Source organism: Nyctibius grandis, chromosome 11, assembly GCF_013368605.1.
Source record: "Nyctibius grandis isolate bNycGra1 chromosome 11, bNycGra1.pri, whole genome shotgun sequence".
NCBI classification, from domain to species: Eukaryota; Metazoa; Chordata; class Aves; order Nyctibiiformes; family Nyctibiidae; genus Nyctibius; species Nyctibius grandis.
The window spans coordinates 11,997,489-12,024,477 of NC_090668.1; the positions used below are offsets into that span (position 1 = coordinate 11,997,489).

Here is a 26,989-nt window from a genome sequence, read left to right on the forward strand (position 1 = left end):
GGAGACATATCATTACAATTAACATTGTGTAGCTAATAAAAGACATGAAATGTTTGTTTTACTTGTTATGAGAGAGAAACACAGCATTTTATCAAATCTAATACTCCCCCTACACCTCAATATACATCCTTAATATACTCTTGCTGAACACTGCATGAGAATTACACAGAGCAGCTAACTTTTTCAGAAGAATCAGTTAACCAGCTTTGGCAGAAATTTCAATGGGAGGCTCACATATAGCTATTAAAATATTGTGTGGAAGCTTTTTTTCTTTAACAAAGCACTGGGGAACTAATCAGGACATTCTCTGAAAGTTTTGTTGATGTTGTTTTTTATTTTGTCCCTGTTAACCGTAAAACCACTGAACAGCAACATGCAGCAATTCCATTAAAAGAGGAGCAGTCAGAAAAGATTACTTTAACAATGTTAAGCCCTTTTTCCCTATTTATATTTGTTGTTATTTCACGTCTTTGTTAAGGGCTGGCTATTGTGTTTGGCACTCCGTAGAAACTCGGAGAAACACGCAAACGACTCAGTCTGTGGCTACACACGTCCTGCGAACACCTACGCACTCTCCTAACTTGACTCTCAAGCGGTCCTTACGCATGAGTGATTCCACAGCTCTGTCCCCATTCTTCAGCCAAGCACACAGATAAGCATTTGCAAAATGACAACCCCAACTTCTAACCCCAAAGTTGCTGGACAACTCTTAGGCTTGTCTCATTGAGCTTAACTGACAGATCTCTTGAAGAAACTTGGCCGTGGGCTGACGATCATGCCAAAAGCAGGATTTGTTTAGTTTAGACTTGTAAAACTCTGTTCAGGGTACCCAGCCATCTACCATACTTGTTCATTCTTCCTCCACGTTTGTCCTCCAAAACTTCAACGTGGCTGTCATACGCATCTACTCTAACACTGCTGCTAGTCTGCTATATATTTCCTCCACAGCTACCAGTCACAGAGTACAGCCCCTGAGCCGCTGCATACACTTAGCCATTACACTAGCAAATATGTTATTACAAAAATAAAATTACACAGCAAGCCTGACACTAAACTCCTCATCCTCTTTCACATCATAGCTTCCATCAAAACATATGCTCTTTGGCAGCTTTGTAGCATAAACAGGGTTATATACTACCCTATAAAACTCGTCAGAGCTCTCCTTGCAATACCATTAGAAAGTGCAGGCTGTCAGCACACTGTTGGCCCTATAGCTCCCCTCCCAGGTTTATATACTGGAGATGGAATTAAAACATCACTTTGTCTCCGGAGTTTATAAACAACCGAGGGAGTAAAAAATTGGGTGTTCGGTGAAGGAAAAGACAGTTGTGTATTTTTTCAAGCTAGCCAGGGGCTAGAGAGCTAGAGAGATGTCCGTGAAAGTGGCAGCTGATATGCATCAGGCAATAACATGTTCTGGCCAGTGGCTGACTCTTTGTGACTGCTATTTTCTATTTTCTATTTTCTTTCCAAAGGAGATTATTATATGCATTTATAAGAGTGATTGTGCAAATGCAGTTATTTTATTACTCTGGCATTTCCACTGAAATCAGCAGGACTATCCACTTAACCTGTTAGGATCAGGCCTTGATGCAGAAAGGCTTGTCACTCTTACCTTTACCCACAACTTGTTTGTGCATCAAACTAATATAATTCACTACATCCTCTGCTGAAGTTAAATGAAGTTGAAATTAATGATGATACAAAATTTTATATCAGCAAAGAGCATTTCTCAACTTGGTTTTTACTGTTCTTTTAACGTCTTCCATATAAATTGCTCAGTAAGAAGTTTTCGAGAAAATTAAATGCTTTTGACCGAGCATTGACACTTATGGGGTTTTAATTGTAATCCTGTCAATTAAGGATTATATAATTTTGAGCATAAATTTTATATCTTAAGATGTGTTCAGGGATAGGAAATTTACATCCAGAAGTGCTTCAGCATGAACAAACAGTTCTTTCCAAATATATCAGAAGCAAGAACTATTTGTCATTAGGGGAATTAAAATTGCCAATTGCAAAACAGTAAATGAAATAAAAAATTGTGACTGAAAAAATTAACAGGTAACAGACGATTCTTTTATGAAGACTGCGGGTGAGGGCTGTATTTCTTTGAACAGGAGAGAAAGAACTAAAAGGTCACTGTTGTCGCTTTCTTAATGGCAGTAATTTAAAAAAAACCCCTTCCTTTGTGCTGGGAAAGATTTATGTTGAGGATCAGCCTGAGAAATAAGTGAGGTAGCAGCTTGACATCTTGAAAACAAAACACCACTGCAATATTTTTCCATCTATCAACTTTTATTTTTTCCTACAGTGGAACTTCCCCCTGCTGATGTTTGCATGGAAGATTGCTCCAGCTCTGTGCTGTGGCAATACAGTAGTTATTAAACCAGCAGAACAAACACCACTCAGTGCTCTCTATATGGGAGCCCTCATCAAGGAGGTAAGAATAATTGACAGGAATAATGTCTCTGTCTCTCCTTGTGGGGAAGGGACTACCAGCACATGCCTTGTATAATGTGCTCTGTCAGTTTGCATAAATCATGCTTTCCTTCATTCATTCCTATTTTGACAGGCTGGCTTTCCACCAGGAGTTGTCAATATTTTACCAGGATTTGGTCCAATTGTTGGTGCAGCCATAGCATCTCATGTCGGCATTGATAAAATTGCTTTTACTGGATCCACTGAGGTAAGAGTATTCCCGAATATGTTACTGTAAAATGTGATTAAATACTTAGGGAGATAGTATTAAGCCCTTGTGCTACATTTCTCACTGTCACTGAGTAAAAGTGCTACATCTAAATAACAGTGGTCTGTCCTTCCCAGCTAAACTTAAGTACCACAGTACTTCTGAAGCAGAAATGGCTCCTTTCCTCTGGCCCCTGCTGTGCTCGGCACCTCAGCACAGGAGGTATGCCTGGAAAAATATTACTGGGATTTCCTGTGGGCTTATGAGGATGTGAATCACATGCAAGTAGGCAGAACATCCCGTGTATATCACAGCACACATAAATGCTGCTTTAGCATCCATAATTTGTGTATCTTGGCGTACTTGGGGAAAAAGGGAGAGGAAAGGGCCAAATTGGGGCAAATGTACTTCAACTTTGATGCTGCATTCAAGTATATTGAGGATGAGAAGGAGGTCTAAAAAGGAAGGAGTGCAGGGAGAAAAGGAGATTGTCCAAGGTGTCTGTTCCCAAAATGATGTAAAGAAGCTGGCCAGAAGATGAAGGGAGTCAGTTGTCTCCTGGATGCCAAAGTGTCTTGCTATGAGTCTATGATGCAGATGTTACAGAGGAGGTTTGGTCTGAAGACGAAGGCTGTAATCTACAGAAGGAGTAAGGAATCCCTCAAAACTCAGATCGTGTCTTGCTCTCAAATATGTGCAAAGCTGGCTGTTATCAGGGTTGGGGTGGGGATGACAGAGGTACTCCAGACTGAAGTCACAGGAGAAGGGGCCTTATCTCATCGTCTGAAGGCAGACAGAAAGGAATCTCAGTGGGAGTTTCAGGGCTGGTTATATTTAGAGAGTGCTAAACCCGGCCCTTTTCAATTCGAAATCTGACAGACTATTGTATGGAGGGAGTTAAACCCCAGGGATCCAGTCTCTCTTTGATATGTTTGACTCCCACTCGTGGGCTTTATGCATCCCAGGGATACTGCTCTTCACAGTGAGTCAATTTGTTTTTGATTTGAGTCGATAAATTCACTGACCAAGCAGCCCTAGTAGATATGTGTGGGTATCTCCCTGGTGGGCCCAGGGATTGCAGAGACCAGTTCAATTATTTCAAATAAATTATTCTGGTGAAATTATCCTGTAATTGAGTTTGGAAGTCACTGTACATGAGCCTAAATTACCAGGAAAATGTAGCTGCAGTCGTATGCCTAATTTGCACACACCCACTTGTTCTGCAATTACTGTATGCCTGTACAGGAATTTTTTATGGCAATTTTAGATTATAATATACACAGGTTACATTCTAAGTCAATGGCAACATCAGCTTTCAGATTATTCTGTGGAACTACTCTAGTCATTATATCTCCTGTAACCAATTCATATTATCATCCTGGAATATTGAAAACTTTAATATGAGCTGCTTACCCCCCATAAATTAAGTTGAAACAATTGTTTTCATAAAGATATGTGGTCTCTGTTTAAGATAAATATTCTATCATACAGGATGTTGCACTGTTTGGAGGAGGAAAAATACAGATGGGTTAAGTTTCAAAGTTGTCTTTTGTAGCCAAAATAAATTTTTATTGTAGTTCCAGACAGCTTTAGTTTTAATAGGCATTTAAATTCAAAAGCTGTGGGTTTTATACTAACTCAGTGCCTACCTTTAAAAGCCTTACTAATAGGAAGTGAAAAGCATTACAGAGATGAAAAAGCAATTCTCTAAGAACCTAAAGCAAGAACAGATGGAATGTTTTAATGCAGAGTTAGTGTAAACTATTCCATATTGTTTCTGATTTCCTGTAACACTGAATTTTTGTAACAGCAAGTCAACATTGTAACGTTTTAAACACAATGCTGTGATATGAGCTGTACTATAGAGTCTTTGACTTCTCCAAAACAGATTTCAATTTTTAATGAAATAATAATGGAAATATTTTGTCTCTCTGGTCTTGTCTGAGGCATGTCAACTGTACACTCCAGTGAGGTGGATTTCCGATAGCCACCAGATATATAAATGCCACGATATTAACTTCCATTCCCCCATTTCATCCAGGTGCTAGTTAAGGCAGTTAATACTTTGAGCTTGAGCAAGTTCATGATGAAGCCTATCAGTACAAAAGCAAAAATCTTCAAGTTTAGATGTCTGAAGCACAGGTTTTTCACAAGTTCTCACCATGAAGTTCTTTTGGAAAAAAATACAAACTCTTTACCTTTGAGATATATACTTATGGCTAATGAAAACTCCCCATCTGCCTGTAAAAAATCACCAAAACCAGGCTATTACTATCTATTTCCTGCAAAGTTTTTTTAAAGGCAGAAAACAGGCTACTTGTCCTACAGAAAATTTAATGCTAATGTTTTCCAAAATTTGTAGAACTCAATCCATTGAAATATGAGCCAAAAGGCCAAGTTCATGACCTTAACTCAATAAAAGCCTGACATAGCCACACCAAAGATCCAGCCAGCCTAGCACCTTATCTTGCAACATGAGCAGTAACAGATGCTTATAGAAGAAGAGAGTACGTGTAGAGTGATCCTTTCCTTGCTGTAGCATCACAATTTCTCGTAATCAACAATTTAAAGACTTCCTGAGCCCGAAGGTGCATGTGGACAATTGTATTTAATAGCAACAAATGGCCTGTCAGCCATGCATTAGTCCAGTAGCTCTTGAAACTCCTGACTGTTGTGAGGACTCAAGCCCATTCCTGTGCAATGACAACACATAAATGACTTCTAATCTAAGACACTGGTTTCTAATTTATGATGCTGGTCTAGTCTGCACTCCCTATTTCTTTTCTGTTTCTTAGAGTCTCTAGTGCTTTAAAAATTAAGTACTACTATTAACTTTTCACACACTTCCCACCCCCCCGCCAAATAATACGTGAAAAATCATGAAAAGCTCTTTTTCTGTGGTACCATGACTGTTTGATCCCACTTCTCTCCCTCTTTCCCTCTGACCCCTCCTTTTATGGGTTAGCTCACGCACATTAAAAGAGCAGTCTGCTGACTCTTTCATCCCTTAGCCTGCCTCCTTCTTAGGAAACACCCTCCCATGGATCACCTCCTCTCCCAGTCCCCTAGTGCACGGCTTTCAAAACTCTTCCCTCTGCAGCTCACTAGGCAGGGTTCTGCAGAGACCTGGCAGGCTATGAATTTCACTTTGACAACTGTCACACTGAAAGGAAGAAAATCATACTGAGTATGAAAGCAAGCCTAAAAATAATGTGCCTTCTTAGATTCCAGCACCTTTCTTGGCTTCTCTGTTCGCTTCGGTTCATACTCTACAGCAGCTTGTTTGCTATAAGCATTTTAACAAAAGTGTTTATTTTTACTGTGTTGTTTTTAGTGAACCAGGGCTAATCCATGATCCTCCTTAATTACGGCAATCTCTCAGGCTTCACTGACACATTTTTTTCCTCATCTTCCACAATCAGATGAAATTTAAACTTCCAAAACCAATCTTTTTTCCAGCCAGTCTGACCATGTCCACACTTGCTCCTACCCCTTTCCTACCTTCCCTTGAAAGCCCATAATCAATTTAAATATCTCATTACGTTTTACTGTGTTTCTCCTTGATCTTTCTGGTCCCTAGCTGTAGGGTTGAACTCTCACTCACCCGGACCTTGAGAGTGGTTCTCTAAAGCTCAGCTATCATCTCCCCCACCATCCCAGTTGTTCACTACACGTGCCTTTCCCTTCTACTCTGCCCCTGTCTGCCTCAGCTTCTTCATTGTTCCATGTATTCTTGTCTATTTGAGTTCCTTTTAAAAATTACTAGCAATAATTTAATTAAAATAAAACTCAGTCATTTATGTATTCTGAGCTTAACATCAGATCCAAACTCAGGATGTCTGGCTTACCTGTGCGTCTGCTGTTGGGCTGCAGACCTCAGAAGTACAGGAGAGGTTATACGAGTCTCTTCTCTTCCCCAGTTAAATGAACAGTGGACATCATTATTTATTTCCAAGACAAGTGCTGATGAGGGGACAATTTTTACACATATCAGAAATGCAGAGAGGTTCTTCATATTACCTTCTTATTTTCTGAAGGAACTTTTGCTAAGTAGCAAAGGTGAGAGGCCTTCAAATAGCAGAGAAAAGCAGCCATCAGAAGCTGCTTTACTCTTCATTTGCCTTTATTTCCATTCAAATCTGTGGATTCAGTTACAGGCTTTGCAAATACAGCCATTTTGACTGCTGTGAGCTGTCTGGCCATGTCTGTGTGCTCCATTTGAATGGGAACTGCATACCCGTAAGTTCCTGGTGCACATGGAATAGTTGGGTGCAGTATGCTCTGGGCTTCCAACTAGAGATTACTATGGAAAGCAAGAAGTCATAAATTTAAAAATATGTGCATTTAAAGCACTGGCTGCGTTAAAAATTATATTTTGCTGGTTGCAAAAGTTTAATGAGTTCTAATAACTTCTGTTCAAAACCAAATGTGTTACCTCCAAATCAGAGTGGCTTACAACTCTCCCCAGTTGTTAAACGCTCTCACGATGAGAATTATAGATAGCATACAAAACATTTGAAGCCCTGGCCAACAAGAAATGTATCCTAAGTGGCTGGTTTCCACTTTGTTCAAACTATGACCCATTAAAATGTAGACAGATTAAAGATAGGATTCAGGTCTGTGTTCATGCAGTTCTGTAGAGTAACCCAAATAAATATCCAACAAATCGGTTTGGATGCCTGTGTAAACAAAAGGTCTATAAACAACTGCAATAAACGCCAGCAAAAGAGTCTGCATTTTGCTTGGCAGAATGTTTTCTTTATGCACTTAGATTAACAAACCATGATCTCATCATTAGTCAACAAGATACTAGAGAGACCATCAAAGCAAACTACAGGAGAGTCGAGATTGATTCATGCCAAACAAATGTTTGTAGCTAACAGCTGTATTACCACTGATTCTAATTTACTCAGCAGGATTCTCCTTTCATTTCCGAAGTGAGATGAATGTCACAATGCATGATGTAGACAGAATGTCTACCTACTGCACAAACAATGAGTTGTGTCAGCTCTCCTGGATCACACAATCTCTTGCTGGTTTTGAATATCATGAAGAATTACATCCTGGCATTTTCTACTTTAGCAACAACAATCCTAACGGTGATTTGACCTGTTCTGAGAAGTCTCTTAGCTTACCGTGCTACACACATGCCCTGTTCAATACAAGGAGGATTTAGGGAGGCTACATTATCATTCATTCCTGCTTCTGCTGAATCTTTTTGATCGTATCTTGGACAGTTTGTGCCTCCTCAATGAAAAGTAGTTGTTTCCCTTTTGCTTCCTTGGTGTTTCTGGTAAATTTAGGGAGCTGTCCTTGGACAACTGATGTGCCTCTTTGCCTATAAAAGACACATGTCAAAAGGATCCGCCTTCTTAAAACTGAAACAAATAGGGTGGTGTATCAGCCCTGTCAAAGTTAACAAGAGTTTAGCCACAGACTTCCATGGGCCAGGACTTAACCCAAGGAACAAATAAGCCATTTATAGCATAGGATTCTCTCTAGGAATTTCTGTTTGGGAATGCCTTTTTACTTGTGCTGCACTGTTCACTATGCTCTTTTCAGGGCTGCTTCTCAGACAGGGCATTGCACAGTCAAATAAAGCTGCTTTCCTCCATGTCAGTATTTCAAAATTCACTTGTCTTTGCTGGAGACACCCTGAACGTGCCATGAGGTCCTAAAATGTTTCTCAGAAAGATTTTGCATACAATCCAGAATTTAAAAAAATTCAGACAGACTTAAATAAGCAGCAGCATGGGTTTGAAGGTTTTGCCAAAACACTGACATCCAGTGCCTCAATAGCTGGAGAGAGAAAACTGCAATTCCAGAAAACATAGAAAATTTCTGCCTGATCATACCATCTCCACACAACTTAGTCATTCTCTTGTAACTTAAAACACTTACTGCTCTTCAGATATTCTCTCAATATCTCAAGAAAGGTATAATAGCGAAGATGGGCAGCCCAGTTACTTAAAATGCCTAAGTAACTGAAGATGTATGTCTCCTCTGTCAATTTTTGTACTGTTCATGGAATCTTTTAATCTACATAGCTTTCTGTGCAGTCTTACCTTCACAGTCTTGTCAGTGGCAGTGTGCAAGAAAGTGACCTGCTGTTCAGCTAGACTGCTGTTCCCCTACATTCAGGTGTTCCCTAATGATTTACCATCTATCTGTGATCAAAGGAAGGTTAAGAGCAGAGGAGAAGCCAGACATTCTGACAGAGCGGTAGAGGAAGTATCACAAACCTTGGAGGTTTGCTTTTGACTCGTGAGACTTTCAGTGCTTTAACAGTAACAGGCAAACCCACCTGTACCATTCAGAAACGTTGATTTCTGTCTGAAAACAGAAAATGAAGAGAACATGAAAGGCCACAGACTTTGAATTTCTGCACAAAGTATTTAAAATATGACTGCATAAGCCTCCTCTTGAAAGAGACATTAAACTTCTAAACACAGAAGGCATAAATAAGCAATAATCCAATGTTTTATATCATGACACACTCTCAATGCCTAACGTCATACAGTTCACAGTCCAGAAACAGACCCTTCCAGGACTATTCTTCAAACAGCTCTTTTGCACAGGGGTGCCACAAAATGCTGCTTTAATCTTTTTTGTTGCTGTTGTTCTGAATAACAAATTGTTCTTTTTGAGATGGGCCGAATTACATCAGCCTCACCCTCCATGCAGCTTACAAGGTTATGGTACTTCACAAGCTATCCAGGGATACTCCTGATATCAATCTTGAAGCCTATTCAAAACAAGGATGGGGAGTCAGGGCTTTCTCTGCCAACATTCCTGCTGAATAATCGCACAGCTCCATTATCTGTGGAGGAGTCCTCTCTTCCAGTGTTCCCTCGCAAGGCTGTACTGCCTATTGGGAGCTCACACGTAGAGCTGAGAGACACCACAGGAAGCATGTACTGAAAGACCATACGGATTGCAACACTATCACTTATCCCTTTCATGCTGTCTTTCTCCATAAAGAGAGGGTCAGTCACAAAAGGCTGCCTTTGTCACTAAACAATCACAGCGCTGGTGCCTTCCCCAAGACTTTTCTCAACCTGTAAGTGCATAGGGCACAATAGGAGCACAGTGAACAAAAATGCTGAGCAGCAGGAGCCCTACCATCCTGATGTCTCCACTGACTTCTAACAGGAACGACACAGTGAAGCTGTTAAGTTTATACTTGGAAACTTGACAACAACCTCCCTGTATTAATGATACTCTGGACCATGCTTTTCCAAATTAACACCACGGTCTCCAAGCCCTTTGGATTTTAATATTTGCCACATACATAATATTTGGACTTGTGTATTTGCCCATCACTGGTTTCCATAGAATCCTTTTAAAATCTTTACTTACACGGACAAAAGAGTTTTGACATTAAAGTGGTAGAACGGAAGGCAGAGAGATAGTGGGCCTTCCTCTGGCTTCCTTAGTCTGTTCTGCTCTTTGTGAATTTTTGAGGGGAAATAGCTGGTGGTGGTTCTTTGAGAGAGGGAGGTTCAAGGCAGTGAGGGTGTGAATGGCATTGGCTGGCACTGGCTATAAACACCACGCTCTCACTGGTTTCCAGTGTACATTTTCAGCACAGTTTGAGAGACTGGAATTTCCAGATGACGTGCTTGATGTATGTGGTGGGGGTGGAGGGCAGAAAGGGTCTTTCTTTTTCACGTTCACTTCTGGCTGTCAGTCAAACATAGCAATAAAATCAGCTCCAATTAAGGGGATATGCAAGGAATTCCATGATAATGTCAACACTCTATTCCATCAATATGGGGTAAAGAAAAGAAGCTAATTTTAATTTTTTTTTTTTAAGAAATAACCTCAGTCACACTCGACTGTGGTATCACCAGATAAACAGTTAATCACAAAGATACATGAAGTGGTTGACAATTCCTTCATTATCCTGTGGGGATTTTGCTTTGTTTTTCCTGTGGGGGCCCTGGATTCTGTTTCATTTGCTTTCTGATTACTCCGGTGCTGACTTAACTTTCTCCAGCAGACTGCCTTCAGTTCTCTAACAGGTTCAGCTTCTCAGCCATTAACCCCTTACTGCAGGGAATCTCACTCACCTGACCTTAGAAATAGAAAACAGCCAGAGAGACCAGCGTACTACATGGAGAAATAAGTCCAGCTCTGGACTCACTCCCATCTCACTTCACATCTAACTTTCTGTGTGACTTTAAAACGTGTCCCAGTTAAAAGAAAGCACTTATAAAGGTTCTCAAGATTCTCGATATTCAACAGATACTTTTAATCCTGTGTTTTACCATGTAGGGGCCTAAATCTACCTGTGATTACTTCCTTAGCTGCAAAATGGGCATAGTTAACTCTGCAACTGTATAAAATTTGATCTATTTTGGATTCATTGATCCAGGGAGGGGGGAATTTCCAGGGAGCACAGCTGCCTCTCCAACAGTACTGACGTGGAAACACGGCAGATATGTAGCTGTCAGACTGCTACTCCATTTACTCTACCCTCGTGTTCCTTGGCGAGATCTGCAATTTGCGGCTGCTCCAGCCACAGGGCTGCATTCTGCTCCAGCTGACCCCACAATCCACAAAGACATTTTGGAGGTGCTTTTGACCTCCTCAAGCCATATTAATATTATCTGTGGTGCAGCTGAGGGTCAGGTCTGGGATGGTGCTTTTGTAACTTCTTGCCCTCCTTGGCATTCTGCTATGTGCTGTTAATCCTGCAGAAAAGGCCCATGATGTCATCAGAATTTGACATATTCTGGATCATGATTTCATGGTTAAATTACTTAAACCTTTGGGCACTGAACACTGGATATTGAGCCTCCTAAAGCACCCTAAAAGAAAGCCCCAAGCTGTTTTAGCACAGATACAAACGGGTGAAGGGTACAAACACTTTGTGCTGTGCCTTATCTGCTCTCAATTTCTAGAAAAAAAACCTGGAAAGCTCTCCACTGCTGATGAGAATCTGTTTGGATTGAAGAACCTGCTGGATTATTTAAAGCTCTGTTCCAGTGATAGCCAACATTGGCTGTTAAAGTGAACTGTATGACTACATTCCCTGTAAAATGTGTCTCCATTTCCTTTCAGGTTGGGAAGCTGATCCAAGAAGCAGCTGGAAGGAGTAATTTGAAGAGAGTTACACTGGAGCTGGGTGGGAAAAGCCCGAACATTATTTTTGCAGATGCTGATTGTAAGTCAGCGCTTCGATATTTTTCTTAAAAACATGTCTGTGTGGTGTCTTTTTTTTTTTTTTCCATTTTAGGGCATATCTTTCATACAAAGTGAAATGGACCAATATAGCTGTATCTAACTGCACTTTCAATATTACAGCAGCAGCCTAAGGTGTGATATTTTTTATAAGAAGACAACATTTGAACCCACAAATTCATAGACAATAAGAAAACAGAAAAAAAGTTATAACCAGGCATATAGAAATGGTGTTATTCAGAGTCATGGTACCATACACATTTGTCATCCTAAACTCTGCAGCAAGGTGGTTTAGTGCTTTAAACCTGGCAATTCTGTGATGTTTTTGCTTCACAGCAATTATAAAAAGGGAAGGCTTTAATTTACACTTCAGTCACTAATCTAGTCAGTCCAGTATTCCTTTGTTAAGCTATTCTGATAGTAGTTATAAATGGAGATTATTCCATTTTTAAAATTTTTACTGTTGAAGAATTGTGTATCGAAATATCCTCACTGCCACCATCAGCAGGAAGCTGGAGATTTTGGCAGCTGGATGACGTTATGCAGCTGAGATTTTTGGCACCTAAGAAGGTACAGGCCAGCCGTTTAGGACAGGATAAAAGCACAAACTGGAAGTTTCTGTTTAAATGATCAGCAATGAAATAGTTAAAAATGTTGGTATCTAAATTGTCAGCAGGAGGTTTTGAAGTTAACACCCCATTAAGATGAACGGGACAGTTCGCACCTTGCTTTGACCTATTGTTTCAGGCTGCATGCAGGCACACTGTACTCAATGCCTTTTCTGAGAACTTTGTAACCCAAATAAATAGACATATAAGGATTTGGTCTTTTAATTTAAAAGTGGAAAGTGAACAGAAGAATGATTCTGAATAGCATGAATTACAAGAGTTGGTTACAATCCTATATTCATTTTCAAAACTTACCAATGTCTGAAAGCCTAGGGAAAGCTTGAGAACTTTCAGCAGCTTTTCTACACAGAAATGTTTTACCAAGTTGGGGGTTCTAAATACAGCCACAGTCATCCTGGTAAGCTAAAAAGGCTCCTGTCAACTGGAGCCAGATGCAGATGTTACAGCCTTCTACCCCAGCTACTCATCTCCATCTCCCACCAGAAATCACCACATCTCAATGTCCCCAACCTACTAACTCATACTGGATCACCTGAACACTTCTAGTAGAGTAATACATGCTGGGGGCAGGTCTGTGTTATGGCCTTCCACAGGGCAAGGACAAATGCTCTTAGCTGCCACACAGAGCTGTAGTTTACCCGTGCGTTGCTCTATCTGCCAAATAAGGTTGAGGGCATGGAGAGAAGTTGCAGGCAATAGGGGAATAACAGGGCACAAAGGAGAGCAGAGTCTTCTTCAGGGCTGTCTGTTCCACAGTATATCATATTAAAGCTCTCTGGTCTTCCCATAATTACAACCACCAGCACTTGACCTGAGATTCAGGCTTCAAAGCTCTGATTATTTAAGAACAGCAGACAATTTGCTCATCATTCCAAAGGAGCTGTTTGTTCTGTTTGAGGAACACTGTGTGCCAGAAGTTAGCAAAAAGCATGACAAAGATGTTGAAAGTTTAGTGCACAAAAAAAACAGAGAAGGATGGTTAGAGCCCCTCATGGTGAAAAACTGTGTTAACAATAGAGAAAGAAACATCACTTAATCAGTTCTATCCACTAGTGTTTTCATTCTTCATGGAGCTGCCTGGGAAAATTTGAAAGTGGTCCAGGGAACATCCTATATAATTTTTTTTCAAGACCATGCTGAGGGCCGAATAAGGCATTACTGTTAGATGGAGTTGTCTAGGATGTGCTGAAAGTAAAGCACTGTTGCTTTGTTTCTTCCATAAAAGATTATACTTTAAGCACTGTTCCAAAGTGGTACAGTTGACAACAGAGTTATTATAGTGCTGTAGGGAATCGCTGTTTAAGGATGAATTCAATATTCTTGTCTAGTCAGCTATTGCACCCAGTGGGAGAATTTAGCTCTGAATGTCTTAAATATGACTGGATCCTTTCTCCTGCTTGGACAGGGGATGTGTTAGTTGCACCTCCAACGAAGTCACAGTAGAAATCAAGGGTTGATTGTTCTATAATTGACCTATATTTTTAAAGCCTTACCTGGTCACCTGTATAGGCCAAGAATCTGGCCTTTTGGGAAGGACAGGACTTGCCATTATCAAAGTCAAATTCTCTCAAGTACTTGGTTGGCTGTAATTCTTACATATGCAGTATTAAACTAAGTGCAAACTTGGGATCACAGACAAAATTTCCCCTCCTCTACTGCCCCCAGTCAGGCAGACTTCTATAATGTGGGGCAGCCTGCTTCCTAAGAGTCTCTTAAGAGTTTTTAGTTGATAAGTTACATGTTGTTGGCGTGTAAGACACCAGTGTCTGTTCTTGTACACCCTACTCCTATAGACTGCTAAAGCACTGTCTTGATTTAATTTTTGCAGTAGGATATTAAACAATATTTTGCGGCTTGTGTCATGAAATGGCATGTAGAATGTATTACCTATGGACCCTTCTTTACCTTCTTTACCTGCCTGAAGTCCCAAGTGGTCCCTTGCAATCTAGTGTTTCTGAAACAGATGTAATGCTCCTAATATCCCTCCAGTATAGCTGTGTTGGAATAAATGGGGAAAAAATCAACTTTATACATGTTTAAAAACTCCATATTTTCATAGGGCTGATGACACAAAATTAAATTAATCATCTTCATTCATGACCGGACACAAGAATAGTATGTTTTGATTTGGTCACTGTTTTGTTTTTTTTCACCAAATCCTACTTCTGCTTTAAAGTTTTGGGAATGTGGCACTATGTAATGCACATGACACTGGTGCAATAGCAGATGTGCTATGATGTTTCAGAGCAACATATGCTGTCTTGGTTTTTTTAGTGGACTATGCTGTGGAACAAGCTCACCAAGGGGTCTTCTTCAATCAAGGTCAATGCTGCACTGCAGGCTCACGGATTTATGTGGAAGAATCAATCTATGAAGAGTTCGTTAGAAGAAGCGTAGAACGTGCAAAGAGGAGAGTTGTGGGGAGTCCTTTTGACCCAACTACGGAACAAGGGCCACAGGTAAAGAAATAGGGCTTTGGCTCTACAGCCCAGAAGATGCCTGGAAGCATTTAAACTCTACTAGGACAGAGGTCAGTCAGTGCATACTCACTCACAGTCCAGGGTAGCTGACATGATAAATGTTTTTAAGATTACAGTTCTAAAGGAGTAGGTAATCTGTGCAGCTCAGAGGTGTTTCTTGTTAAGTAAAAACTCTCATCTTAAACATGAGTAAGTTTGCCTCCCAGCTTTAACAGCAAGATTCTAATCTTCAGCCCCCAAGACAGAGCTGTAAACTGTGAGAGAACTATCAAAAGTCTCTGTGAGCACTTACTTTCAAGAATTGTCTACAACCATAACTGTGCTTGTAGACCACTAGAGAGACAGGAATTCTAAGCAAAAGATGGGGAGAATTAGAAATAAGTCCTTAGAAAATGTTCCTGCCACTAATAACCAGCCGGGCTTATACCATTTTCAGGAAGTTAACCTGGGACAAAAAAATAATGATCTGCTTTGTGCTTATAAAGCAGATCGCTTAGCAAGAAGGTGGGTTGAGTCACACACATAAGGGGACACGACTTTAAGAAGACTGAGCCCTAGGTTACAGTCAGCAGCTACTTGTAGATCTTTGGCGTCTCCAGCTTAGAGAGTAGTGAATATAAGCATGAGTCTACTCACTGGGACATGACTTGCCTAAAAAAACAATTTTGACTTGATTGTCAGGTGCACGGTCTGCAAGTCAAACGGCTGCTTCTCTCTTTCAGATTGATAAAAAACAATACAACAAGATCTTGGAACTGATTCAAAGCGGCATTACTGAAGGAGCAAAACTTGAATGTGGGGGTAAAGGGCTAGGAAGAAAGGGCTTCTTCATTGAACCTACGGTGTTTTCCAATGTAACAGATGACATGCGGATTGCCAAGGAGGAGGTATTCAAACATATGGGCAAGATCATTTTAGAATGTCCTAAACATGATTTTTTTTCCTTTTGTTTACTTTCTGAGACAAAAGCTTCAGAGTGAAAATTACTACTATATTAAAAAAAAAAGTAAAATCTTTTCAGAACTCCTTATGCACACAGAACTGACGACATCAGTTGGGTAAAGAAGCTCAGATTTTTGTCATTGGTTGTAAAGTCTCAGACCTTAAAGAAGAGATAAGGGAAAAATGGATGAGTTCCACACTGAGGCAACTGCTTTGGGAAAATCATGCCATTTTACAGACAGCTATTATCACTATTAAATGTTGCTGTGGGAATTTGCAAAGGGTACAACAGGAGAGAGAAGACAATTAAAAAAGCAGAATAAAGAGGAATAAAATGCCTCTGAGTGGGCTAGTTTATTAATTAATTATTAATCTTTGTTGCAGATTTTTGGGCCTGTTCAAGAAATACTGAGATTTAAAACCATGGATGAAGTTATAGAGAGAGCCAACAATTCTGATTTTGGGCTGGTAGCTGCTGTCTTTACAAATGACATAAACAAGGCCCTGACAGTCTCTTCAGCAATGCAGGCTGGGACAGTCTGGTAAGGCAGAAGTTATCACACTCCTGCTCTTGGAGATAAAGAGTTTGACTCACTATCATTATGGCACCTCAGTTTTGCACCCTTTGCCTGAAAAATGTTTATCTAGACCATCCTAGTGGTGAATCACTAACCAAGACATGGAACAGCTGTAGGGAGGTGTTGTGACTCTGCTCACTAAGGGTGAATGGTATTGAAAACTGGAAAGCTCCTTGCTTCCCATGACCATGGCAGCCACGCTGCTGAATGGCATTACTGAAAACAAACAAAGCATAAACGACCCTTTCTGTGGAGCAGAGGAATCCTGTGAGGTTTCTGCTAAAGGCACAAAGAATCATGTACTTCCTACAACATTAAGGAACTGAGGGGACACCTCTTCTCTCTAGTTCTTAGGAACAGGTAATGCCACTTCTAGAGTTTAATAGCTCGCAATTTGGTATGTCAAGCCTGGGTAAACTAAAGATCCATGAGAAATCAGGGAGAAAAAGGACAAATTCAAAACTAATAGCTCTGTGTTATAAACTGGCACTGAGGTTTGTCAGCAGATCAACAGTTCACTACTGAAGCTGCATCCAAGTGTTCAGTGCCCTCCTCCAGTCCTCACAGGCCAAATCCCATTCTCCTTATGAGCAAGGAGCAGAATGTTGGTTTTGTGGCATAAGTCCCTCATTTCTTTTCAACGTGAGACAAGTTTGTTATTACTAAGAGGTATAAAGGGTCCTTAGCTCCACAAGTTTCAGCCTCTCCCTAAGTTGTCCCAAGGTCTCTCTGACAGCGCTATTGGTCTTAAATGCCTCTTCCTGTTACAGGATAAATTGCTACAATGCCTTAAATGCCCAAAGTCCTTTTGGAGGATTCAAAATGTCTGGCAATGGGAGAGAGATGTAAGTATTACGCTGCTGTTTTCTAAACTGTATTCAGCTCTACAACTTAATAAACACTAGTGAATCCTTCCATGCAAATTAAGATCAGGAAATATTCCCATCTGAGGATCAGGGCATAATAAAAGATGACTGATAATCCTTGCCAGTTCAAAATGCAATTGGTTTACATGGTAAGACCATTTTCTTTTCTTTTCTTTTTTTTTTTGACATAGCAGAATAAGTTACTGGAACTCCCTTCTTTTTCTGAAAGGAACTGGAAATTTCTGAGTATTTTTCTGAACTTGTAACCTGTGTTTTCTGAAAGTTTTTCTTAGCCATATTAACCAGCACTTCTGCATAAAGATTCTGTTTTTGGTACTGCTGTGTGCTTGGTGACTGGTTTGGTGTACTTGTTTCAGAGTTGTTTTGCCATATATTTTGCCTCTCTTGCTATTTTTGCCTTTCTTTACTTTTTCCTACATTTATTAATATAGGTGCATCTGAATTTTATTAAAATGTTATCTGTCTCTTCCAGATTTATAAACAATGTTAATGAAATCAGGCCTAGAGAAGGACAGACAAATGTGTTTACACCCCTTTCAAAAAATCACCTTCCATTACAAAGCTTTCTGTCTTTTCTTATTCCATTTAGAACTAAGAGCCAAATATTTTGAAATGGAGCTCCATGCTCAAATACTGTCCCGTGTCCCTAATTTAAAGTCTTACCAGTTTTTAATTCTCATTACAATCACAAGGAAGTTTAGCAATTGCATCAGCCCCAGATTGGTTACGCATACAAAGGATTCAATTAATTTCTGTGCAGGAGTCATGCATACCAGATACGTCTCACCTAAACTTTCAAAATAGCTTATGGCTAATGGCAAACTCAGCAGTAAAACTAAAGTAAGGTCAAACTCTTTAAAACTTTAAATATGTGGAAGTATACAACTCGATCTATAAAATAACCTCTATGTAGTCTGAAATATTTTCCCTCATTAGGGAGTACTTCGAGTAACACATTCATACTATTCTCCACATTCATGAGTTATGAGGTGATCTCACACTGGCATAAATATGTCAGCTCATCTAACTCTTATCATTGTGAAAATATTCTAAAACTACTAAGCTCGATAGAGCACATGAGTAACTTGACACCCAAGAGTGACCCCATTGACTTCAGGGAGGTTAACTGTGCAAGGAAAATATTCACATATTGATATGGTATAGCTTTTGAAAGGGGGGGAAACCAGGCAGCACCCCAGCTCCCATGGAAAAATCTATGGTAGTCGTACATTTGATTCCCATCTACAGCTTTGAAAATATTCATCATCAACGATAAATGTTTGGAATGGCAATAATCTCTATCTCACAAAGATGGCTGAAAACCTACTTATAAGTAATTATTCTACTCCTTTCAGAACCTCTTTGATCAGATATCACCTTCTAATTCACCTCCTCCTCCCTGCATTAATATCTGCATACTTTTTATTAAAATGCCACGGTTTCTTAGATCCCTGTTTTTAAGGGATATATTTTACAGCATAAATAATGTTGAGTCAGGCAATTAAAGAACAGAAAAAAAAGAAGAAAAAGTGTCCACACATACGTGTGTCATTGCTAAGCTAATACTATGTTACAGCCAGATCATAACTGTGCCACTGTGCTGTCTGTGCTAGCACTGTATTATCTTGGACTTGTTTTGTTCCTGCATTTAAATTCACAGATTTTTATCACGCGTGGGGAACAAATGAACACAGAAAGCTGAGATCTGCTATACTCATTTTACACTCCCACAAAATGTAGCAGGGTATGTGCATACCAGTAGAGAACCAGAGCTCATGTACACAATAGAACTGATTTCTGTTTACATTAAGGCTACTTACAATATTCTTGTATTCTTAAAGGAGTCCAAAAGAGGTATTTTCTTACATTTACACTTCTTTAAAGCTTCTTATCACTACCTGAGTGGTGTAAAATTTAACTCCTGTAAATAAAAATCAAGTGGCTCATCCCAGATAGCCACATGTAGCCATTTTATGTTAGAGTTCCCCAAAATTCTGGTCTCTGTCCAAATGTCTTCAAGTGAAGGTGGTGCCATTCTACTTCAGAACTATCCTTTAATGGCATAGGAATTGTTATTGTCTGGATAGCTCTGAGATACAGCAGTGCATAGTTGCATTCCCAAAAAGAAGTGCAAGCAGGAGAATGGCTTGGAGTTATAATTTTTTTCCTTATCTTTTTTCTCTTGGACTGAGGGAGGGAAGAGAGTATGTAATATTTTTTTTTTAAGAGCAACTTGTTCCCCTTCTCTCACACCTACACAACCAAGGGATAGCATAATGCAAACTTGACCCATGGGCTCCTTCCTTTTCACAGACGCAACCCTTGTTCTGATCCTGATACCAAACCAGACCCAAAGCGGCCATAGAACAGGATGTTATTGCTCCCTGCTTCCCTGTATCAGGCTGTGGGGACAAGCGACCCCTTTAATTGAACAAACACACACTGACTCTTCCGCTCTGAATGTCTGGAATAACCCATCTTCCTCTTCAGCAAGACCAACTTTTTAACTTTTGAATGCCTTAGAATTCATCACTGTTGTCCACTTCTAAACTTCCGGCCAGAAAACAAATGTGTAAGGCCCTGAAGCCTTGAGCTGAAGAAACATACAATAAAGATATCTAATTTTGTTTGCCAGACCAAGATAAGAAACTAACTGGCAGTTGGAACATACATAAAGGCGCTGGACACTCCGATGGCTCATTATCTATTGACTTGCAAAATGGTGTCCAACAGGTGTCTGGAGCCAAGCCGCAGCCCTACTGAATCAAGCAGAAACTTTCACACAGACAGACACTAGCATTAGTTACTGGGCTCCATGCAGCTCCTGGTGACAGCTTCCACTGAACTGTAAGGGAAGGGTTCCGTGGCTCAGCTGAGTCTGAACAAATAGCTAAAGTTTTTGGTTATTCTTTGGAGACAAATCTACCACTTTCTACTGAAAGCTGGGAGTGGGGTGGCCCAAATCAACGGGTACTTTTCACATGTCAAAAAATCTTTACTAATCTATTTCCTTGCATATACTTAGACTCTGGCAAATCTTAAATGCCTACTGAATCATCAAAGTTAACTGTCAACAACTATATCACATGTCATGCTTACCAAGCCAACAGGCACATCAGAAAGTTTTCAAAACTGAAGGTGGAGTAAAATGGGATGGTAAATATGATATTTCTGCCCAAATGAATTAACTTTCCAAAGAAGGTTACAGGAGTTCCTCCCCTGATGTTATATTTTGTGTAAAATTTAGTCTAGAGGTAAATAGGAAGTAGTCTATGCAACACCAGGAGCATAGAGAGGGGTTTAATTGCTTTGAACAGTAGCCCCTCACTGCATTCTGAAAGCAACACTTTCTGAGGAATTCCCCTGAAATACTCTTCATGGTGCAGTTGGCATTAAATTCTGCACACGGGTATCCAGAGGGAAGGCAATGTCAAATAGTAAACATGCTAACATGATGTGCATGTCAGCACTTTTTAGATTTTAATATAAGTAAGGGAGCAGTATTGTGTGTGTTTTAGGGGTGGGGATAAGAATTTAACAAAGAAACAAATGTCTGTAAAAGCTTGTGCAAAAGAATCCTCATATGAGTTCAGATGGAAGAGATACTCTACTTCCAGACTTGGACTGAAAGGAAAACCTGTACAAAATCACAGTACAACAGAAATCTATGCCAAGCATTTTAGGTTATATTTTAACTTTACCAGGAAATCACTTTGCAGGTTTTTGCTGAATAAAGAATTAATGTCTGCTGTAAGCTGATGCTGCAATTTGGTTTTTAGGGGTGAATGTGGATTGCGAGAATATTCTGAAGTTAAAACTGTGACAATAAAGATCCCTCAGAAGAACTCCTAAAATGATAAAGGACCACGTTGTGCAGAAGAGCACATGATGCCACCCTCTCTATTCCTTATGGAGACCAGCACTCAGGAATAAAAAGTGTTACACAATATATATTTAAGAAATTAAGTTGCAACATATATACTGGGCACATAACTGCGTACGTAATGCAAACCAACTCTGCATGTTTTCATAAAACTGTCCTGAGAATTGTTACAACTTTATAAAACAAATCATAACAAGAGATAAAATTGCCACTGGGCATCATTTAATAATGGTTCTAGCTATAAAACTGTTAAATGCAAATGCATGCACACACACATTTATTTCTTCTTTAAATAAACAAAATAAGTCTTACTGCTTTCAGGTTGCCTTCTCAAACAGACCCGCCTTGTACTGACGTTCTAGTTTCCGTCAGGGCTTTACAAGCCAGATTTTACCCAAAATGCTAGCAATGAACTACATAAGTATCATTGATGTTCTTAAAAAATCAAAGACTCTGAACGGTAAGGAGCCAAAAACTGGTATATTGACAACTTTCCAATTATCATGCTCACATAGAGAGGTCAAACTGGGGAGGGAATCAAACCATTATCTGGACAACAAAATCCAAATGCTTATCAGTGAGATGTGGCTTTCATGACCCACAGCAATTTGGTTTTCAAAGCTTATTTTCATAATTACTTTATGTCTTGCTATAAGCAAAAATCCTCCCTCGCCCAGAGGAACTTGAAAGGTTTTACCTGCCTGCCAAAGGAGCACGGCCAGACAGGGTGGGAGGGTGTTAAGAACAGGAACAGATCCCAAGGCTTCACAGAATATTTCAGCTTTCAATGCTTGTCTAGTGTTGTTGTTGTTGTTACTGTTGTTGTTTTCACCTTTTTTTCTTTTTTAAAACAAGCATATGCACACGCAGAATCCATTTATTTGTCTGCTATTAAACTGCCTGTGATTACACTGGGAATTATTAAGCATTCATTACAGCAGGAAGAACCCAGCAAAAGCCCACCTGGAAAGAAGTAACTTGACTTTATTTTCTTACTAAATGATGGCTTGCCATCCTCACCATGCTTGTGAGCCTCAGGTGAGCTTACTGGCTGGTACTGACTTTTCATTTAATTATGTCTGTTCTTTTTTTAGCCCTGGACAAAAATATGAGGAAGTTCTTTTAGAAGTGAGGTGTTTAAAACCTGTCACATTATTACCTGCTGCCTACAGAATCTCTTCCAACTTGTAACTAACAAACTAAACACCATCTCTTTCTTCTTCCCAGCTGCAGACCTCATTGATTCCCCAGACTTTTTTTTAAAGAGGTTTCATTTTATGTTTTAACTCGGAATTAAGAAAAATTATTTTTAAAGTACAGTAAATAATCACTATGTAGCTACATTATCTGGGGTGTAAAGACAGAATTATGGCCTCAGGTGTAACAGTTTTCCTAGCTACAGAGTCTATACTATGAACTGTTGAAAACTCCAGACCTGATCAGCAAATCATCTCTGCACATTCTTAAACGTTCTTCACTCTCAGAGGAATTCCTCTTAGATTTGAAGTTGTGTGTGTCTTTAAACATACTGCTGGATCAGGACAAGAGTATCCAGCACTTTGTAGTGTGGTGGCCCTCAATATTTTGTATTTCTAACTCATGTCAAACTGTGTATGTGTTTTATAGCAATATGTATACATGATGAAATGGCAGTACATTCACAGACATGGAGATGAATCAAAATATTCCTGAGTTGTTAAATGCAAATGCCATATACTGCTACTGTAGTGTATGTCAGAGTGAAGAAAAACAAAATACAGCAAATAAGAGATTAGTTATCTTCTAAACTGCAATATAAAATGTGAAAAAGGAGATTTTTACTTCTTTTCTCCTATTTACTTAAAAAAGAAACTTCCTGTGCTAACAGCATTTACACCATGTACTCTTTTGTATTCTTTTTGTGTATTTTGTATGTCTGTGCTTTATTCCCAGTACATTCAGGTAAATAATAGAGTTGCCATTTTTTTGCAACCCCGTCACTGCAGCTCCATTTGATGTACATGGATTTGTGAAATCCTTTTTTAAATGTACCATCTGCATGGGTCCAACAAAACATTTTTCCAGTCCCTGTAGCTTTTTGTTACAGTTTTTAATCATGTATATAGTTATATGTTATTAAAAAAAATAAAAGGTTATTTTCTATGAAGTTTTTTCCATTAAAAAGGTTTAGAGAAAGACTTTAGACTTTAGACTCCTTTATTGTTGACAAAGCTATAAAAATATTAAAAAAATATTTTCTTAGCAAAAGATCTGCTCTCACAGTAGCTTTATTTTCATTTGCAAAAGTGAATTAAGTAAAAGGCCAATTACATTTTCTGAAATATTACTGCAGCCATATGAAAAACACTTGTGAATTGCAGATCTAGGTCATAGCCCAAGTTCATCCTCACCCTCATGGTCATAAAGTTTAGCTATTGAGGTCCGAAATCATCAGAACCAGTGAGGCGCCCTTATGAACTGCTGCATCACAGCTTGAGTTTTGGACAATTTTTAAAAAAATCATGAGGTCTTTTCTGTCTCCAGTAGACAAGTCACAGAGATGATTAAATTAACAGATCTTTTATGGAGTGATATTCTACTTGTCTTTAATTTCAAAATGCTAAAACAAGGGAAAAGGACAGACTGAATGCTATTTGATAGCCAGGAACATTCACATGGCCAGGTACTGTACAACTCTCCCTCAAGCAATCCCTTTATTCCAAGGGTACTTTCATTGCCAGGAACAGCATTCCTCTTTTGAAATGGTGCCTTATTTAGATAAAGTAACTATTCAGTTAATAAGGCCAAGCTACTTCATTGTATGGCAAGCAATGGTTATACCTCAGTGTTACACAATAATACTGTTGGTTTAATCAACACTCTACAGGCAATCACAACAGATAAAGTAACTTGACTGAAACAGATGGGATAGAAGAGAGTAAAACTTAATAATAGGAGTGAAATTGCACTCTCAAAAAGGAATATTGTTCCTGAAAGTCCGGGGTATGAGGAACATATTGAGCAGAGTTTCATTTCTATTTAACTAGTAGCATGGACGACACTCTGTCACGGGACTGTGAGCGGACAATTAGCGCTTTCCATATTCCCCGTCTCTCTGACCTGTTTGCAGCCTGTCTCACCACTCCAAGCAGTCACATAGGCACAAGCAATGGGGTGCTTTTCTGAAAGCACAACGAATGAAGGAAGGTTGTGCTGGAACCCACTGAATACAAGGAGTGTTCTCATCTGATGAGATGAGCAAAGTTCAGTCCATAGTAAACAAGCACTCTGTGGAGACCCAGCCAGTGAAAGTAAATGTATCAATAAATGTGTATACAGGTGTAGTAAAGGGAGAGCCTGGAAATAATTGTCCATTTCTTCTGGGAAAAGGATGCAAAGAAAGGCAAAAAGAATTTCAGGTCTGTGGCCTTCAGACAAAGTGATGAATATTGATACTACTTGAATAGCATTCACCCATTTATTGGTGCCCTGTTGCAAAGAATGCTCTTTTTCTTCCTCCCCACAGTGTCCAGGATGAAAAAACTTGCCTTGCATATGCAGAGGCACTGTGTTACATTGCCCTCTTATTTCTCAGTTCTGTCCCAGGAAAAAGAGAACCCATAATAACACTGAATTCGGGGCACCAGTTTAGCTAGAGAGGAAGCTGAAGACAAGCAATACACTGTGCTGCTTACTTACGGCCCTCTGCATGGTCACACCTAGAGCTCTGGAGAGCTACATTTACAACCACCTTACATTTGCATCTATACATCTCCGTTTACTGCATGCTAAGCCCATCAACACAGGAAGTTATTTTTCTCATAACAACTTCATACCACAATGACTGATACTCACAGTGCTGTATCTATCAGGAAGCAGGAAAAGCCTCTGTGGCTGTTAAGATGCCATCAGCATTCCCAACCCATTCAAACAGGCTTCTCTCAGCACATTAGACTACAGATGCATAAAACACATCTTTCTTCCTCGTCCTCGTTAAACACATAGTTGATTGATTCTTTCTGTATCTTCACTGTATCTTCTGTGTCCACTGACAGTGCACAGGTATCAGGGAACTATGTGTGACTCTGCCACAAAGCTCAGGAACTTCTGAAGCAAAGTGCTTCAGAAAAACTTCAGAAAAACTTTAGCACAAAGTTGCACTATTTATAAGGAGAGATTAGGCTGACGTGAGAGTAGTGGTATAATTTCTTGTGACTAAAATGTGGCTAGAATATGCTCCTACTAGGGCTTGGGGTCCCACTTTCCTCTTCCAAACAGCACAACGTGGAGTGCTGGGATGCTGGTTTCAATAAGCACTTGCCTATTTTTCCTCAGAGGACCGGAACTGACACGCTGGAATTCAAGGTTAACACAAGCAACAGATTATTACAGCTGGCTGCAGTGCAAGTTCAGTCACTGCAGTGGTGAAGAGCAGGTTAAGCTGTCGGTGTAGCCACAGCTGCTACACTGGGGTAGTGCTCAGCGCCAAGTGCTTGGTTATCTAAGATTGAGGCCTAGAGGCTGCACGCACACGTATGACTGAGAATCTGTCCCAAAGACAGTGAGTGTTGCATAATGTCCCTAATCCCCTTAGTTGCTGTTAGAGGGGGAGAAAAAGCACATCTACGTGCCCCTGGTTCATAAGAATGATTAATTCTAAAACAGTTGAGCCAGCTGAGTTTAAATCCTGAACCCCCCCTAGAAGCAAACCTCATCCCCCTAGCACAAGTACTCTAGAGCTCAGCTGCCCCGTAAAGACCACAACTATTTTTTCCTGATATCAACAAATTTAAATTCACTCAAGCCACTACTGGAAAAAGGGACTGCACCCACAATGCACTGCTTGTCCATGGTGAGCATTTGCACTGATACCTTTCATGGGTTTATAGGATGAGTTTCATCAAACAGCAGAGGCTGTCCTGTACTGTGCACAGCACATACATTTGTGGCTGTGCCTGCAGTGCCCAGAAGCACTCCAGGGAACATTATTTCACCCAATTTCAGGTGACATTTATAAACACATTATGGAGGGCCCTGGCCATCAGCTGTAATGCCCCAAAGTCTCCAATGCACAGGAAGGCTGGGACATCTGCTGGGACAATTTCATAGAATCACAGAATGGTTTGAATTGGAAGGGACCTTAAAGATCATCTACTTCCATCATCTAAGATCATCTACTTTTCCTTAAGGATTGATGAAATCTGCATTACTGATCTGTTCCCCAGTGCATTACTGTAACCATTCCTTGTATTGTCATTTAATCCTAGTATCTAACACCAAATCCTGCAATTGCATGTTGGTTTTGAGGTGGTTTTATCTGCCTGGAGTCTCTTGACGAGACCTGCTAAATAAACCCGGATTGTGCAACCAGAACAGCAATAGACTGTAAGGAAAGCTCCAGCTGCAGAGGTTGCCAAGTAGGCTGTGCACACAGCAGGCTGAAGTAACCCAAAAGGGTGCTTGTGAAATGTTTGTGCTGCTGGCAGGCAGCACATTGCCAGGACAGATCACACATCATGCATTTGCACATCAAATGAAGCTGCACTGGTCTGAGAGCATGGGAAAGGCCTGTCTTGAACGGCATGTGTCCTACTTCCTAAACATGTATATTTTATGCTTTACACTTGGTTATTGGCCAGATTGAAAGTACCGCAAGTTCCCCAAAGCTTGTCGTTTTGCCTTTGAAGTAGAACTGTTTGGATAATGTTTCCTTTGGCAATTTATCTATGTAACAAA

General features: G+C 39.9%; 1 protein-coding gene and 1 long non-coding RNA gene across 3 annotated transcripts in view; one reads left to right on the plus strand and one right to left on the minus strand.

Moving 5' to 3' along the window:
* Positions 1 to 23,402, plus strand: part of ALDH1A2 (aldehyde dehydrogenase 1 family member A2) — a 56,991-nt gene extending 33,589 nt beyond the window's left edge. For both annotated transcript variants that reach the window (XM_068410222.1, XM_068410221.1), the window contains exons 6-13: positions 2,315 to 2,443; positions 2,576 to 2,689; positions 11,756 to 11,858; positions 14,779 to 14,963; positions 15,707 to 15,871; positions 16,311 to 16,468; positions 17,275 to 17,349; positions 21,171 to 23,402. In XM_068410222.1, coding sequence (XP_068266323.1) covers positions 2,315 to 2,443; positions 2,576 to 2,689; positions 11,756 to 11,858; positions 14,779 to 14,963; positions 15,707 to 15,871; positions 16,311 to 16,468; positions 17,275 to 17,349; positions 21,171 to 21,243 — 1,002 coding nt within the window. In that variant the 3' untranslated portion in view covers positions 21,244 to 23,402. The remainder of the gene's footprint in view (positions 1 to 2,314; positions 2,444 to 2,575; positions 2,690 to 11,755; positions 11,859 to 14,778; positions 14,964 to 15,706; positions 15,872 to 16,310; positions 16,469 to 17,274; positions 17,350 to 21,170) is intronic.
* Positions 1 to 26,989, minus strand: part of LOC137668588 (uncharacterized) — a 132,518-nt gene that overhangs the window by 30,977 nt on the left and 74,552 nt on the right. The gene's annotated exons all lie outside the window — the stretch shown is intronic.